The sequence below is a fragment of the Erithacus rubecula genome, assembly GCF_903797595.1.
Source record: "Erithacus rubecula genome assembly, chromosome: 18".
NCBI lineage: Eukaryota > Metazoa > Chordata > Aves > Passeriformes > Muscicapidae > Erithacus > Erithacus rubecula.
The window spans coordinates 690,806-703,538 of NC_136670.1; the positions used below are offsets into that span (position 1 = coordinate 690,806).

The 12,733-nt window shown below is 47.1% G+C and overlaps 1 protein-coding gene across 2 annotated transcripts in view; it reads left to right on the forward strand.

Annotated features, from left to right (window-relative positions):
• Window positions 1-969: 969 nt before the first annotated feature.
• The window catches only part of LOC306809613 (rho GTPase-activating protein 39-like), a 56,240-nt gene continuing 44,476 nt past the window's right edge, over window positions 970-12,733 (forward strand). For both annotated transcript variants that reach the window (XM_079321282.1, XM_079321283.1), the window contains exon 1: window positions 970-1,127. In XM_079321282.1, coding sequence (XP_079177408.1) covers window positions 1,117-1,127 — 11 coding nt within the window. In that variant the 5' untranslated portion in view covers window positions 970-1,116. The remainder of the gene's footprint in view (window positions 1,128-12,733) is intronic.

Sequence of the window (12,733 nt, forward strand, 5' to 3'; positions counted from 1 at the left end):
TACTGAGATAGCAGGAGTTCTTCTGTGCCACCATGCCAAATGACATACTCCAAAACAGTGTCTGGCAGAAGCTGATCTAGCAGGGCTGACCTTTAGTGCACAGCTTGTTTATTCAGACTACTCATGCTGGCCAAGGCACTTGTTCTTGAAATCTCTGAACCTATGCTGTTTGTACACTGCTGGTGGATCTGTGCATCTGCTGGAGACACACCTGACACTCCTGCACAGCTTTGACCAGTCTACTATGTGCTCAGGATAGAAAAGAAACAGAAAATCAACAAAATCTGCCCAGACAAAGTTGCTGGGGCAAAAAAGAGAACACATTTGGGCAAACCCAGAGCACGGCAGCCTTACAGCACAGCCTGACCCAAATGTCTGTTCCCTCCCACCTAGAAGCAGGGACAGCTCAGCAATCCAGATTGGCAAAGGAACTTTCCTCTGTCAATGCTCCTGGCTGGTTCAAGCCCCCCGTCGCTTTCCATCTGCGCTCTTGGAGGATGTCGGGGGTACCAAAGGGCAGAGCAGAACCGATAAAGCCCCCTGTGCCCAGGGCAGCGGGAGGCAGCGGCGGGAGAACACGGTTCACCGGGGCAGCTGTGACCCAGCACAGGCCGCACCCGGGCCCGCAGCAACAGCGCTGCCAAAGGGTCCCCGAGGCGAGGCCAGGATGTGACCGTCTGACCACGGTTTTCCTCACAAAACTAATCACGGCCGCTGACTTTTGCCATTGACCTGTAGCTCAAATAAAGCTCCAGCTACTCCAAAACTGACGTCCTATCTCCTCTTCCACTGTCCTTGTTTCCACCCCTCAGGCCGGAGCTCCGCGACGCCCGGGCTCGGCGGGCTCGGTCGGGGTCCGGAGCGGCCGCGGCCACGGCCGCCGCCAGGGGCTGCCCTCGACCCGCGATTCCGCCACTGCCGCCGGTCTCGCCTGTCCAGACCCGCTCCGCCCCGCCCCGTCCCGTCCCGCCCCGCCCCGCCCCGCCCCGTCCCGGCGCAGCAGCCCCCGGCAGAGGGACCCGGGGAGCGGCCGGGGGTCCCGGGTCGGGCCGCGCCGCCTCCGGGCGGGGCCGGGATCGGGTTTCACATCCTGCCCCGCTCGCGGGCACAGCGGCCATGGCGGAGAGGTGAGTGCGGCCGCCGCGCACCTGTTGAGCGGCGGGAGAGGGGAGAGAGGCGAGAGGCGTCGGCGCTCCGCGGGGCCAGGGCCGGGAGCCATCCCCGGCTTGGGTGGACTCGGAGCCGGGCAAGCCGACGCGGCAGGTGAAATGCAGCCGGGCCGGGCCGTGCCCAGCGGCCAGACTCGTGCCGGGCCGTGGTCCCGGGCCGCCTGCCGCCGCACCCGGCTGTCTGTGGGGGGAACTCTCTCTCGCACCGTCCTGGCTCCCGCCGGGCTGCCGCCTGCGGCCGGGGCTGTGCTGTTTGCGGCCTCCGAGCGAGGCGGGCGGCCGTGAGCTCGGCTGAGCGGAGCCGGCCCGGCCCTGACTCGGAGTCCTCCCTCCTGCCTGGCCCTGGCCCTGCCTGACCCCTTCTGTCGGGTGCCCTGGCACCTCCGAAGACGGCGGCTCGTCGAGAGCACACCATGATTTGGTGCCCGTTCCAGTCCCGGCTCGCTTGCACTGGGCTGGGTGCCCCCGTAACCTCCTCTCTTTTCGCTTATAAAATAAGCGCTCTTACAAAATGACCGTGAAAATACTACCGGGCGTGGCTGTTGCACTGTGCCCAGGAGAAGGTTCTGTCCTCTCCTGGAAGTGGGTAGGGAGCCAGGTTCACCTGTTGGCAGTGAAAATGGAGGGCCAGGTAGCCAGGCCAGTTTCCCAGGCTGCATCCGGCTTCCGACAAACGCAGGCGGATTTTACGGCTCCAATGAATAACCCTATTGAAGGAGAATTCCTCCACAAAGTCGCTCTGCGCTTGGGATCGTCGGCCAGAAGTGGTTAAATTAAATTTGTTTCTGCCAGGAGGAAAGTGCAGAGCCTGGCAGAGGCACCCTCCTCGCTCGTTTGCAAGTGTGTTTTTTTATCCTAGGTTAAAAACTTGAGTGATTTAAAATTCCTGCAGTGCAACTCTCTAGGGATCCCAGATTTCAGCTGGCTTCTCATGTTCTCGTTGGCTGGGGAAGAGCTGCAGTGGCATTTTGCTCAGTGCCTCATTGATGATGCAAGGTGTTTGGAATAATTTTTTATTTCTCTTACATTTGAAGTTGTTTCATTGCATTTTCCTTCTGCAGTCTCCTGCAGCAGACCAGGGTTTGAGTTAGTCTGTAATGAGCACCTTGGGAAGGGATAGTAAATCCCATTGAAGGGTGGCCCTGGAATACCAGAATTCAGCCAGAGGAAAATGATGAGCACAGCAGCATTCTCTCATTTTGCCAGCAGCAGCAACTCACAGCAGCTGCCTCTGCTTCCCTGCTTGTGACAGCCAAAAGTGCTTGGAGGTCAAGGTTGCAGGTTCCTCATTTTGGGGTAAACTCTAAAACCTGACAAAATCTTGTAGATTTGAGACTATTGTTCCACTAGCTCGTGCAGAGGAGTACAGAGCTTCTTGTGCTGGATTTCGCTGTGTTTTACCTGTGTATCCCTCACTGACTGTCTCTAGTCCTTTTGAGTTTGGTTTTTGCTGGGTTGATGAGACAACTCTTCCTATCAGTTGGATGGGGGCTATTTGGAAGGATGGTGTGATCACAGCAGATTATAGAAATGTAAATTTAGAAGCCAGGATTTTGGTCAGATTGTTCACATGCCTTCTGTATTCACTGCAAGTTTGCCTAGCTGAAAGAGATGTCTTGGCCTTAGCTGGGAGAACATAAGCTACAGTGAGATGTCAGTCCGCATTTTGTAACAGAGAATTTTGTGGTCATCCTTGTGATGCAAAAGTATACTTTCAGCCTGACCCTGACTGGATTTGCAGCAGAAATCCTCATGAGGGACGTGCATGTGTAATATACCATGCAGAACAGGGCTCACTGGGTGCTGCCCTGCTTTAGGGACACAAAAACATATCTCCTGTTCAACTGGTTTACTTGATTTCTATAGAAATGTAATGTGTAGTGGAAGGATGAAAGGGGAGCCTGGGATTCCTGTAGTAAGCTGCCTATGAGGTAAGTAAATCTTGTGGATTTCATTGTATTGGTGTCTGAGCTTTGAGGCATTTTTAAAATCCATTTTGCCATTCTTTTGGGGCTTTCTTCATAGGATTGAAGTAACTGCCTGATAGCAACCAGGTAAAGTTTTGTAAACCAGGAAACAAGGGTTTTTCCCTCTTAGAGCCATGGAGGAATAATTATTAGCATTGTTGAAGGACTGTAAGAAGAGCTTTAAGATATATAGAATCAGCTTTAATGGAATTCCTCTGTAGTTAAAGGTTACAAAGCATAAACAACTGTAGGATTCTTACTTTTTGGGCCATAAGGATGGGTTGTTTTTTTCTGCTGGCAGTGCCCTTGAATAAATATTCATTTTCATTAACTGTTTTTTTGAAGTCATACATGTCATATCTGTATTTCCTGATGTATAAATGCTTTAGTAATGACACTGCTTGGTTGCCATTTTACTTATGGAATAAAAAGCTTTTCAGTTTGGATCTGCTGTTTTAGCAGTGTGTTTTTGGCTGTTTGAATTAAAGAGCCTCAGGATGGTTGCAGAGGGAGATCTTCCAGCCTACCCAGAAATACTGAGGTTGTTGAAGTCATGTTAGCTGGGTGGGAGGACTGGAAATGGTAGAGTGTGCTTGTTCAGCAAGAAACCTGCTGTTCTGGCTGGCTATTTTAATTTGATTAATACAAAATATAAGGGATTGGTGTGCTTTGTTGTGACTACAATGAGGACACTTAATTTTGTTATTGAAAGTGTTCTTGAGTATTTTAGTATAGTTTGTTGGTCTTGGTTAATTCAGGCTTTAATTAATGTTTGCATGAATACCAGTTTCCATGTTTTTTAGTTTTTAAGCAACTTTAATTGAGGAATGAGTGAAAACTTTGAGTCTTCATCAACCTGCCCTGGAGCTGCTGATTGGCTCTGTGTGTGTGAACTCAGCTTTGACTTTGCAGCAGAGGAGTCTTCTGGTTTTGGCAGGACATCCAAGCCTCTCAGTTATGTAGTGCAGAGCCCTCCATGTCCTCTGAACTGGATCCATGTGTCCTGTTCTGGTTTACCCTCTTCTTAGCTGGCTTAAATAAGGCTATGAATTAACATCCTCTCTGGAGCTAACTTTAACTGCAGGACAAGCCCATGCCCCCCCAGCAGCTCATCCCATTCTTGTCTGCTGGATGAGCCTTTTCCTGGCTGGACTGGATTGTGGGCGTTCATTTGGCAGTAAGTGAACTGGGGTAGCAAAGGTCTCTGTTAGCTCTGTAAAATCAGTGGAAATAAGTGCAGGTAGGAGAGTTTATCAGCAAGCCTGACCTCTGCCATCCACCTGCTCCTGTTGTCACCACTCATTTAAACATACTTACCAGGGCAGTTTCATTAGAATGAAATGGTTTAGGGGTGACTGGCTTTAAGTGAAGCCAGGAGTTTTCCTTCAGTAGCTTTTCTGGCAGAAGAGTGGCTGTAGAGGCCAGGATGGTTGTCCTGTCTACCATCACTGCCAAAACCTTTTTAAGCTGCTTCCATCAGCAGGTGCAGCATGGCCCAGCACCAGCTGCTGAGGGGCTGTCAGGCTATGGAGATGAAGCCTGGTCTTTCAGAAACACCTTCAGACACATCAGAGTCTTCTAATGGAAAGTAATCAGAAGTTCAGAGGAAACAAGGAGAGTTTCCTCCTTCCTGTAGTCTCCTTTTCCAGTGTTTCCATTCCTGCTGTACTCCCCAAATGCCTTTCTCACTTCATGATGCAATTAGGAGGAGATGCTTGCAAGCTTTCAGCAAGTAGATAGGTCAGAAATTGAAATGTTCCATTTAGGATCCATCAGTCCTTCCCAAGTGGAATGCAATTATTTGTGCCTTGTTGTGACATGTATATACTTGTGTTTCTATAAAAAGTCCCCCAGGCAGATTCAAATAGTTCAGGAAGTGTCTCTTATTTGTAATAAAGAGAAATTCTGTAACAGGCACTAGGATTTGGATTTAGCTGGATTCTTAGAAGGTTTCTGAGTTGTACTGTAACTACTTGATGTTAATATCTGCCTTTGCCAAGGAAGGTAATTTCTGTGTAGGAAAGACAACTTTAATGGCCAGATAATTCCTTGTGCTTTTTAGTAGCTCAGTTGTGAGTCTCCATTGAAGCAAGCTGTTTGTTTGGTGGGTTTTATGCTTTTCATGAGGAATGGTAATCTACTTTGGACAGTTTCTTAAAGTCAGTTCTTGGACTGTCAGAAAAGCATTAACTAAAGAAGCAGCTGTGAGGTCCATCTGGCTCGTGCTTCTGGAAGAGACACTGTAGGTCAAGAGAAAATTCTTCTGCACTTGGTCTTTGTCTCATGGGATAATGGAAATACCTTTATTTGGCATACATTCTCTCATCCTAATTACTGTTCCAAGAGTTTGAGGCTGCTGCTGTAAGGATTAAGTGTTTTCTATTTCCAGTTGAGTGTAGCCGGTGTCAACTATCTTCCAGCTACTCTCCCAAGCTTTTTTCTTTGTGCGTTGTCAGCTGCCATATTTTGGTTATGCAACTCACACAGCCAAGAGATATTTGGAAAACTTAAAATGAGGGTGCTGGAGATCCAGGTTGCTTGCTTGCAGTGAAGCATGGGAGAGGGAAAGGACTGTGATTCCCAGGCAAGTGTTGGCATAGCAAGGAGACGTGGCCTCTCCACGTTACGTGCCTCAGGCAGAAAGAAGGGGCTTGAGTTGGACAATATCAGCTTTAGAAAATTCTTTCTGAAAAAAACACACTGAAAGACCAAAGTGCTGGAGATGCTCAGTTTTTTTTTTTTTTTTTCAGGCTCTTTTGTCTCTTTGTACTTTAGGTGTTGTATGAAATTCCAGCAAGGGCTCTATGCTGCAAAGTGCTAGAACTTCTGAAACAAAGAGGTATTAATAAAATTACTTTCTGACATGTTCATCAAACATCAGAGGCAAATAGAGATCTGGTTCTACAACGACAGTATATTTTCTTACCCCTCTTGTATTCTGCTTGTGCCCAGCTCCCTGAGCCAAGCTGTTGCAGCACTTTGCCTTCCTCAGTGGCAAGTGCTCCAACATGGGATGAAGTGAAGATGAACAGGAAGCACCAGACTTGCTGTGTGTTCCTGTCTCAACTTGAAGCAGAGCAGTCCTGGGCCTCTCTAAATCAACCTTTTTCTTAGCTGCAGGGTTTATGATCTACCAAAACCAAACAAGCCAAGCAGGAAGGGTCCCCCACACAAACCTGTGCTGGGTTCACTTGTGTGTGTAACTTGGCAGCTGTGGGACAGTGCCATAAGGCGCTTTGCTGTGACAGATGGGGCTGTTTCCTACCTGGGCAAACAAGGTTGCTGCTTTTTGCCTGGAAACCTGTTACAGAGGCAGAGAAGACCCAGTGTAGTGGGATTTTGTGTCATCATGAACTTGTGGCCCAGGGCCAGGTGCACTGTAACAAGATATCCTCTTTGTTCTGTAGGTCTGTTTTTTCTGTTTGCTTTTGCTTGTGTCATTCATCTGGGAAAAAATAAACAAAGAGGCTTACTGTCTCCATCACTAGTGATACCAAGAAAATCCCTGCACAATGCTGCCTGATGAGCTGAGACTGAGCTCAGCAAATCCCCTTTAACCACATGGAGTTCAGCTGTCTTGGATTTTTCTGACTCTGAGGCAGTGCAATGTGTTGTGTACAACCAGCCAGGGCCCAGGTTAAAAGGAAGAATTGGTGTAAAATATTTTCATTCACAAAGGAAAGTCAGAAAAAAAACTCACAGGAGACTTTATAGCTGAATAATTAAATACAGACCCAGGGAATGCAGTGGATGAGCTGTGCTGTGTAATCTTGCCTGGAAAGGTTCCTCTGCACTGACTGGAGTGGCTGACTCTCATATTGTTGGAACCCCAACCTGCCATTGGTCCCAGCCACTTGACCTGCTTCTCACCCCTTTGCTCATCTGCTGGCACAGTTGTACCCTGCCACATGGTCTGCTCTGAGCTTGTGTCCTGTATGCTGTCCCTGCCTTGTGGGAAATAACAAGTGCAGGGCTGTCTCCTGACATGGAGTAAACAGGGGTGGTCACATTGTAATCTAGGCACTGAGTCTTCCATATGGGAGTTGAAATAGTAACCGGAAGCTCAGCTGTTGGTTTCAACAGGGTCAGTTTGCTTGTAAAGTGATAAATGCTGTATTTGGTCCTCTTTGGTCCCGCACCCATTTCTTCCTTGTGTACATTGTAGTTCTTTGATAGTCCTTTGGTATCTACAGCTCTCCAGCTTTGTATCAACCACCTTGTTCAGCTCTTCTTGGCTCTCTAGATCCAGTAGTTATGTTTGGGATTTTTTTATTAGGCCTTTCAAGTATTGCTCTAAGCTAGAGTGAGAGGAGAAGCTCCAATTGTTTTATCAATTCTTGATCATCACTGATGCATGAAGTGAAGCAAAGAGAGATGGTGAAAGGGTGTGAGCTGAGGTGCAGAGCCTGCAGTGCAGCTGGCATGAGGAGTGTTTACTGCAGGCCTGAGGACAGGTGCTTACCATGTCCTAATGTGGAGCTGTATTACCTTAGCAATTTATACCCTTGTGGTACAATGAATAGTTGGCTGGGATATGGCTGAGTTGTATTTAATCAGCCTAGTAAAAACAGTGTGAAGCAAGGAGCATTGGGGCTTAGAGGACGACTTTGTGCTTAGGTTGGTGCTGCCCTTGGCTTTTGATCTGTAGTGCTGAGTTAGAGGGCAAATGGTCAGACAATTGCAGTTTTGCTTAGAAACTCCTTGGAGAGCTTGTCCTTGAAGTAATCTACTCCAATATTTATTAAAAGTTATAAAATCTCTGAAAATAACAGTGAAAAGCAAATATGCTCCTTTTTGTACTAAGGGATTAAAAGCTGCTGAGGAAATGCCTGGTGATGGTATGACAGCCCAGCCTAAATTCACTAAAGCAGTAATTTGAAATTAATCTAAAACAGGTTTAAGATTCTGGAGACTTCCAAAGTAGAAGTCTGTTTTGAAATGGCAGTAAACATAAAAAATAAGAAAGACAGTGATGATCTGGAGGTGAAGCTGTGTTCTGAGTCCTGCCACCAGCGTGGTTGAGTTCACTAATGCAAGAGAAAATCATCTGCTGTTAGTTAGTGTTAGTTAGCAGCCTGAGTTATCTCTGTGAGGGATTTGAGGGGCTCTACTGTCCTCATGTGATGAGTGCTGGGGATGGGGAAAGAGTGGGAGGGGGTCATAGAGAGCAAGTCACTGAGTCATCCACTCTGATTTTAGTGTGCCATTGTGCCTCAATGTTATCATCCTGTTCCCTCTCCCATGGTCTGTTGAGCCAGCTTTGAATGTAATGCTGTTAAAATGACTTTGGCCTTGAGTACTAAACCCTACTACAAGAGGGATGCTGGCAGAGAAGATATTGTGGGCAGAGCTTCCTTTAGTGAGGACACTTCTTGGGTTGATCTTGTTCTTGGAACAGGGAAGGCTGTATGAGTTTGGCAGTGAGGGGCATGTCAGTGATTTCAGTCCCTCTGGCTTCCCCTAACAGGAAGGTGGCATTTCAGTGTCCAATGGCACCTCCCCATCAGCCATCCACTGCTCTAACAGCTAAGCACTTGTGCTTAAACTTTGTTTTGTCTTGGAGGGATGAAATCACTCACTATTTTCTCTTTAGAGAAGCAAAGCTGCTGCAGAGCAGCTGTGAGAGCTGTTTGTGAGTGGGGAAAAGATTTTTGGTAACCCAGTGTTTGAAGTTGTACTTGCTGCAAGGCTACAGGGATGTTTCACCTTGGGATCAGGGAAGTTTCGCCTTTGTCCATCCTGCTCTCCCTGGAGCAGGAAGCAAAGACTTCAGATGGGAAAGAGTGAACAGCATAGTGATCATCAGATAGTTCAGTGAAACTTCCTGGAGTTCAGCTTGAAATGAAAAAATGAACATCTTCCAGTAGTTGTGCCCATCCCTGTCTGGCCTGGATGGCTCGGGTGGTGAGCTGAGCTCGAAAGGTGTTGATTTTAAGCTGCTGTAGAGCCTCACTGGGGAGGAGCTAAGTTTTCTATTTTAGGGCGTCTCCTGATACAACATACATCTTGTACTCTGGATGAGAAATAAAATAGTCACTGCAGCTGGCCCAGCCAGCTCTGTTACCCTGGTCTTGCCAGGGCATGTGGCATCAGCTCCAGAGTTGGGCCCCCAGGAACTGCAGATGCTGGGCTCTTGGTGCAGGCAGAGGAGGGCACACAGTTAATTCCTGTTGCCTTGCTCAAGCCTCTGCTGTTCACAACAGTAGCTATTTCTTCAAGCAAGAGAATGCAGGTGGTCAGAGAACAGACAAATTTGTCATGGAACTGCCAGCAGTGCAACTTTCTTGCCCTTCAAATTTCAGCTGGACCTGGTTTAAACCCAGAGATTTTACGGACTGCAGAGATTTGAGGGACTTTACATGAATTAGTATTCCCCAGAAATTACTATTTTGGGTCTGTTTCTTATGGTAGGAACCCGTACTGCTGTCCTATTGCTGTAAACCCTGCTGGATGTTGTGACTGCCCTGGGAGAGGCAGACGTGAACTGTGGCGTGAAGAGCTTCAGCAGTGAGAGGTATCTGTGTATCTGAGCTTGGACTGTTCCACTGGTCCTCTGGGAAGTGCAGCCTGTCATTAGGCTAGGCAGTATGTGAGGCCATGGACACAAAGCAGTATTGGAGTGGCTGGCTGTGAAAACTGGGTGCTGCTAGTGAGGGCATTCAGCCAACCTCTTCTTGGGTGCAGCTCTGATATAGCAGAGCTGTCTGTGCTGCTCAAGATACAGGACAGTATCAGGCTTCATCTTTCAATTCACACCTGCTAAGCTGTGAGAGAAGATGAGAAAAAGAGAACAGCTGGGAGATGCAATCCTCATTCTTACTGTGCTTCAGGCAAGAATTGATCCATAATACTTAATTTTTTTTTTTTTTTTTAGATTAAAGCCAGTTGCTGACTAAATTTGTTTTGCAGTTTATTGCAACTTTGCATTGGGCCCAGCCTCTTGTTTCTTGCACATTTCCTGCCAAGGTTCTGCTGGCCTCAGCCTTGTCTACAGCTCTGTGCTCAGTAGTGCTGAAAATAAACCAGGGAGAAGGTCCAAGCTGTGGCAGATCCTTGGAAGGCAAACGCTGTTGCGGGGAGCTGCTCTCCTGGAATCTTGGCTGCCCTTTGAAGTCATCCTGTATTCCTCCAGGGAAGGAGAAGCCTTGACCCCTCTGCCTCTCACCTGGTGGATGCCTCAGGAGGTGCTTTGTTTGTGTAGCACGTTTGTTGCTGGAAAAACATCTAGTTTTGTGCATCTGGAAACTGAATATGCAGCTACCTCTGGAAACTCAGTACATAGGTTTTGAATAGTCATAATAATGCAAGGCCTGGGGTTATGGTGGGGTCTTTATGACTGGCAGCATAAAAATAAAATAAATGAGACTTGTCTGCCTGTCCCTAGAGCTGGTGTTTACTTCGGAGTCTGAGGAAAAAGGGGCTGGCTGCTGTTTTGTAGGAGGGATCTGTTCCTTGGTTAAAAAGGAGTTGATAGAAACAGAGGTGGCATGGAAATTATTTAGTGATGACATTACCAGCTCAGAATGAATGGATACCTCAACCAAGAATAGATCAGACTTTTTTGTTTGGCCTTTTAAAGAAAGACACGAAAGAAGGGAAATGTGGTGGGGAGAGAAGGACAGTAGAATGAGAAGGAGGTTTGCCAAAGAGGGGAAGCTGTATCCAAGCAAGAAGACCAAAAAACCTATATATTTCAGCAGAATACATGTGAAATCAAAATAAGATGGGCCAAATTAAGACCTTTGGGGAGTGAATTTGCCAAATATGATTAACTTTCAAATGCATCAGATGCCTTTTGGAAACTGGCAGTAGAAGAGATCAAATTGTGAGAAGTACAGAAGATAAGGCTATCACAAAAAAATCTAAACAATTTTTGGCCAGCTTGACTGCTGTGGAGCTTTGCCAACTACAAGCTTGCTACAGGAGAACTGTCTGAGAAGTTGTCCCACATTGAACATCAGTAGAAATAGCTTTAGAGCAAATAGAAGAACTGATAAGAAACTAAGGAACAGATAGCATTTACTCAAGAGTGCCAAATGATCTTAAATCTGACATTGCTGAGAAAATCTGACATTGCTGAGATACTTTAATGTGTATCCTGCTACTAAAGTGCACTTTGTATTGCATAAATTGGTGGTGGCAAATGCAATGGCATTTTTAAAAGTTGAGAGTCTTGAGGAAATTGGGGAAGTGACTCAGTATTTGTCCAGGTGTGCTGTTAGGGAAGGATTATGAGGAGTATTCATAGTTCCATGGACTGTTAGGTCTGACCTCTGTGCCCGAGACTCTGCAATGAAGAACAGGTTTGCTGAAGGCATGGCCAAGCACAGCTGCTTGGAGCAGTGTTAGCAGGGGTGTTGTAAGTGCAATGGGTTAAAGCCTGGAGGTGGATGAGCAGGGCCACCAGGCTCACGTGTCCATGTTTTCAGACAGCCACGGTGTATTTGTCTGCCAAAGGCTTTTCAGAGAGAGTCGCCGTGGGCATGGAGGAAGGGTTATGTTGTGGACTGAGAGCTGGTGAAAGCATGGACTGCCAGGGGTAGGGAGGGCTTACTGATCGATTTTCAGCCTGGGGGAGTCAACAGCAAGGCCCGAGAAACCTAGTGCTGGGTGTTTGGCACCTTATGGGTAACCTCAGGTATGGAGGGGTGCAGTGACATTGCCAGCTTTGAAGAGGGTCTTCAGTTCTTTCAGTGGGTTGAACAGAGACAGGTGTTTGTTAGGAAAAGCAGGAGCCTCTCTTGAAATGGACAGTGTAAACCCCCTCCTTCCAAATTATTATAATTTCGAAATTAAGTAGCTCTCAGGCAAAGATATGGGAATAGGAATAACAGTTCTTTATTAGGAAAAATTAAAAGTACAGTTATACAAAAGTAAAAAGTACTAAAACACTGACAGTCAGAATACAACCTGACCCTGTCAATCAGGGTGTTGGTAGCAGTCCCATTCAATGGTGGCTGCATCCTCCTGCAGTGACAGATGTGGTTCAGCTGGAGCAGTGCTCCCGTAGAAGGTGCAGTTTTCCTCTGAAGGTCCAGTTATGGTGTGGAAAGGCCTGGTTTTCCTTTGGAATTCAGTGGAAAAAGGCTGCTTTGATGTTCCAAATCTCAGTTTTTATTTGGGTAGGAAATACTTGGCTCCTGCCCCTGGCTGGAGCATCTCCCAATGGGATGATGTAATTTTATCAGTCATGCAGTGGGACTTAGTGGCCCATTAACAGAAGATATCTCCCTGAGGAAGGATGGATTGTGGAAAGGATAAAGATGATTGCCCCACCTGGTTTTAACAGATGGTGATAGAATACAAACTTTTGGTTATATCCAGCTTTGCAAACCAGGACAATTGCTCACTGAAAGGGAGGAAATCCATAAGAACCTCACAAAACCGAGGAAGTGGTCTAATACATGACAGATGATCTTGAGTGTAGGAAGATGTGGTGAGCAGTGAAAAATCTCCTGTATTGGGCTTGTTCAATACTGAACCTGGAACTAGTGGTTATAGCCTGAGAAGGAGCTTGGAGTCCTTGACAGTTCTCTGAAATCATCAGTTCTGCCTGTGATGTTAGCCAGAGAAAACAATCAGTTTTGGTCACCATCA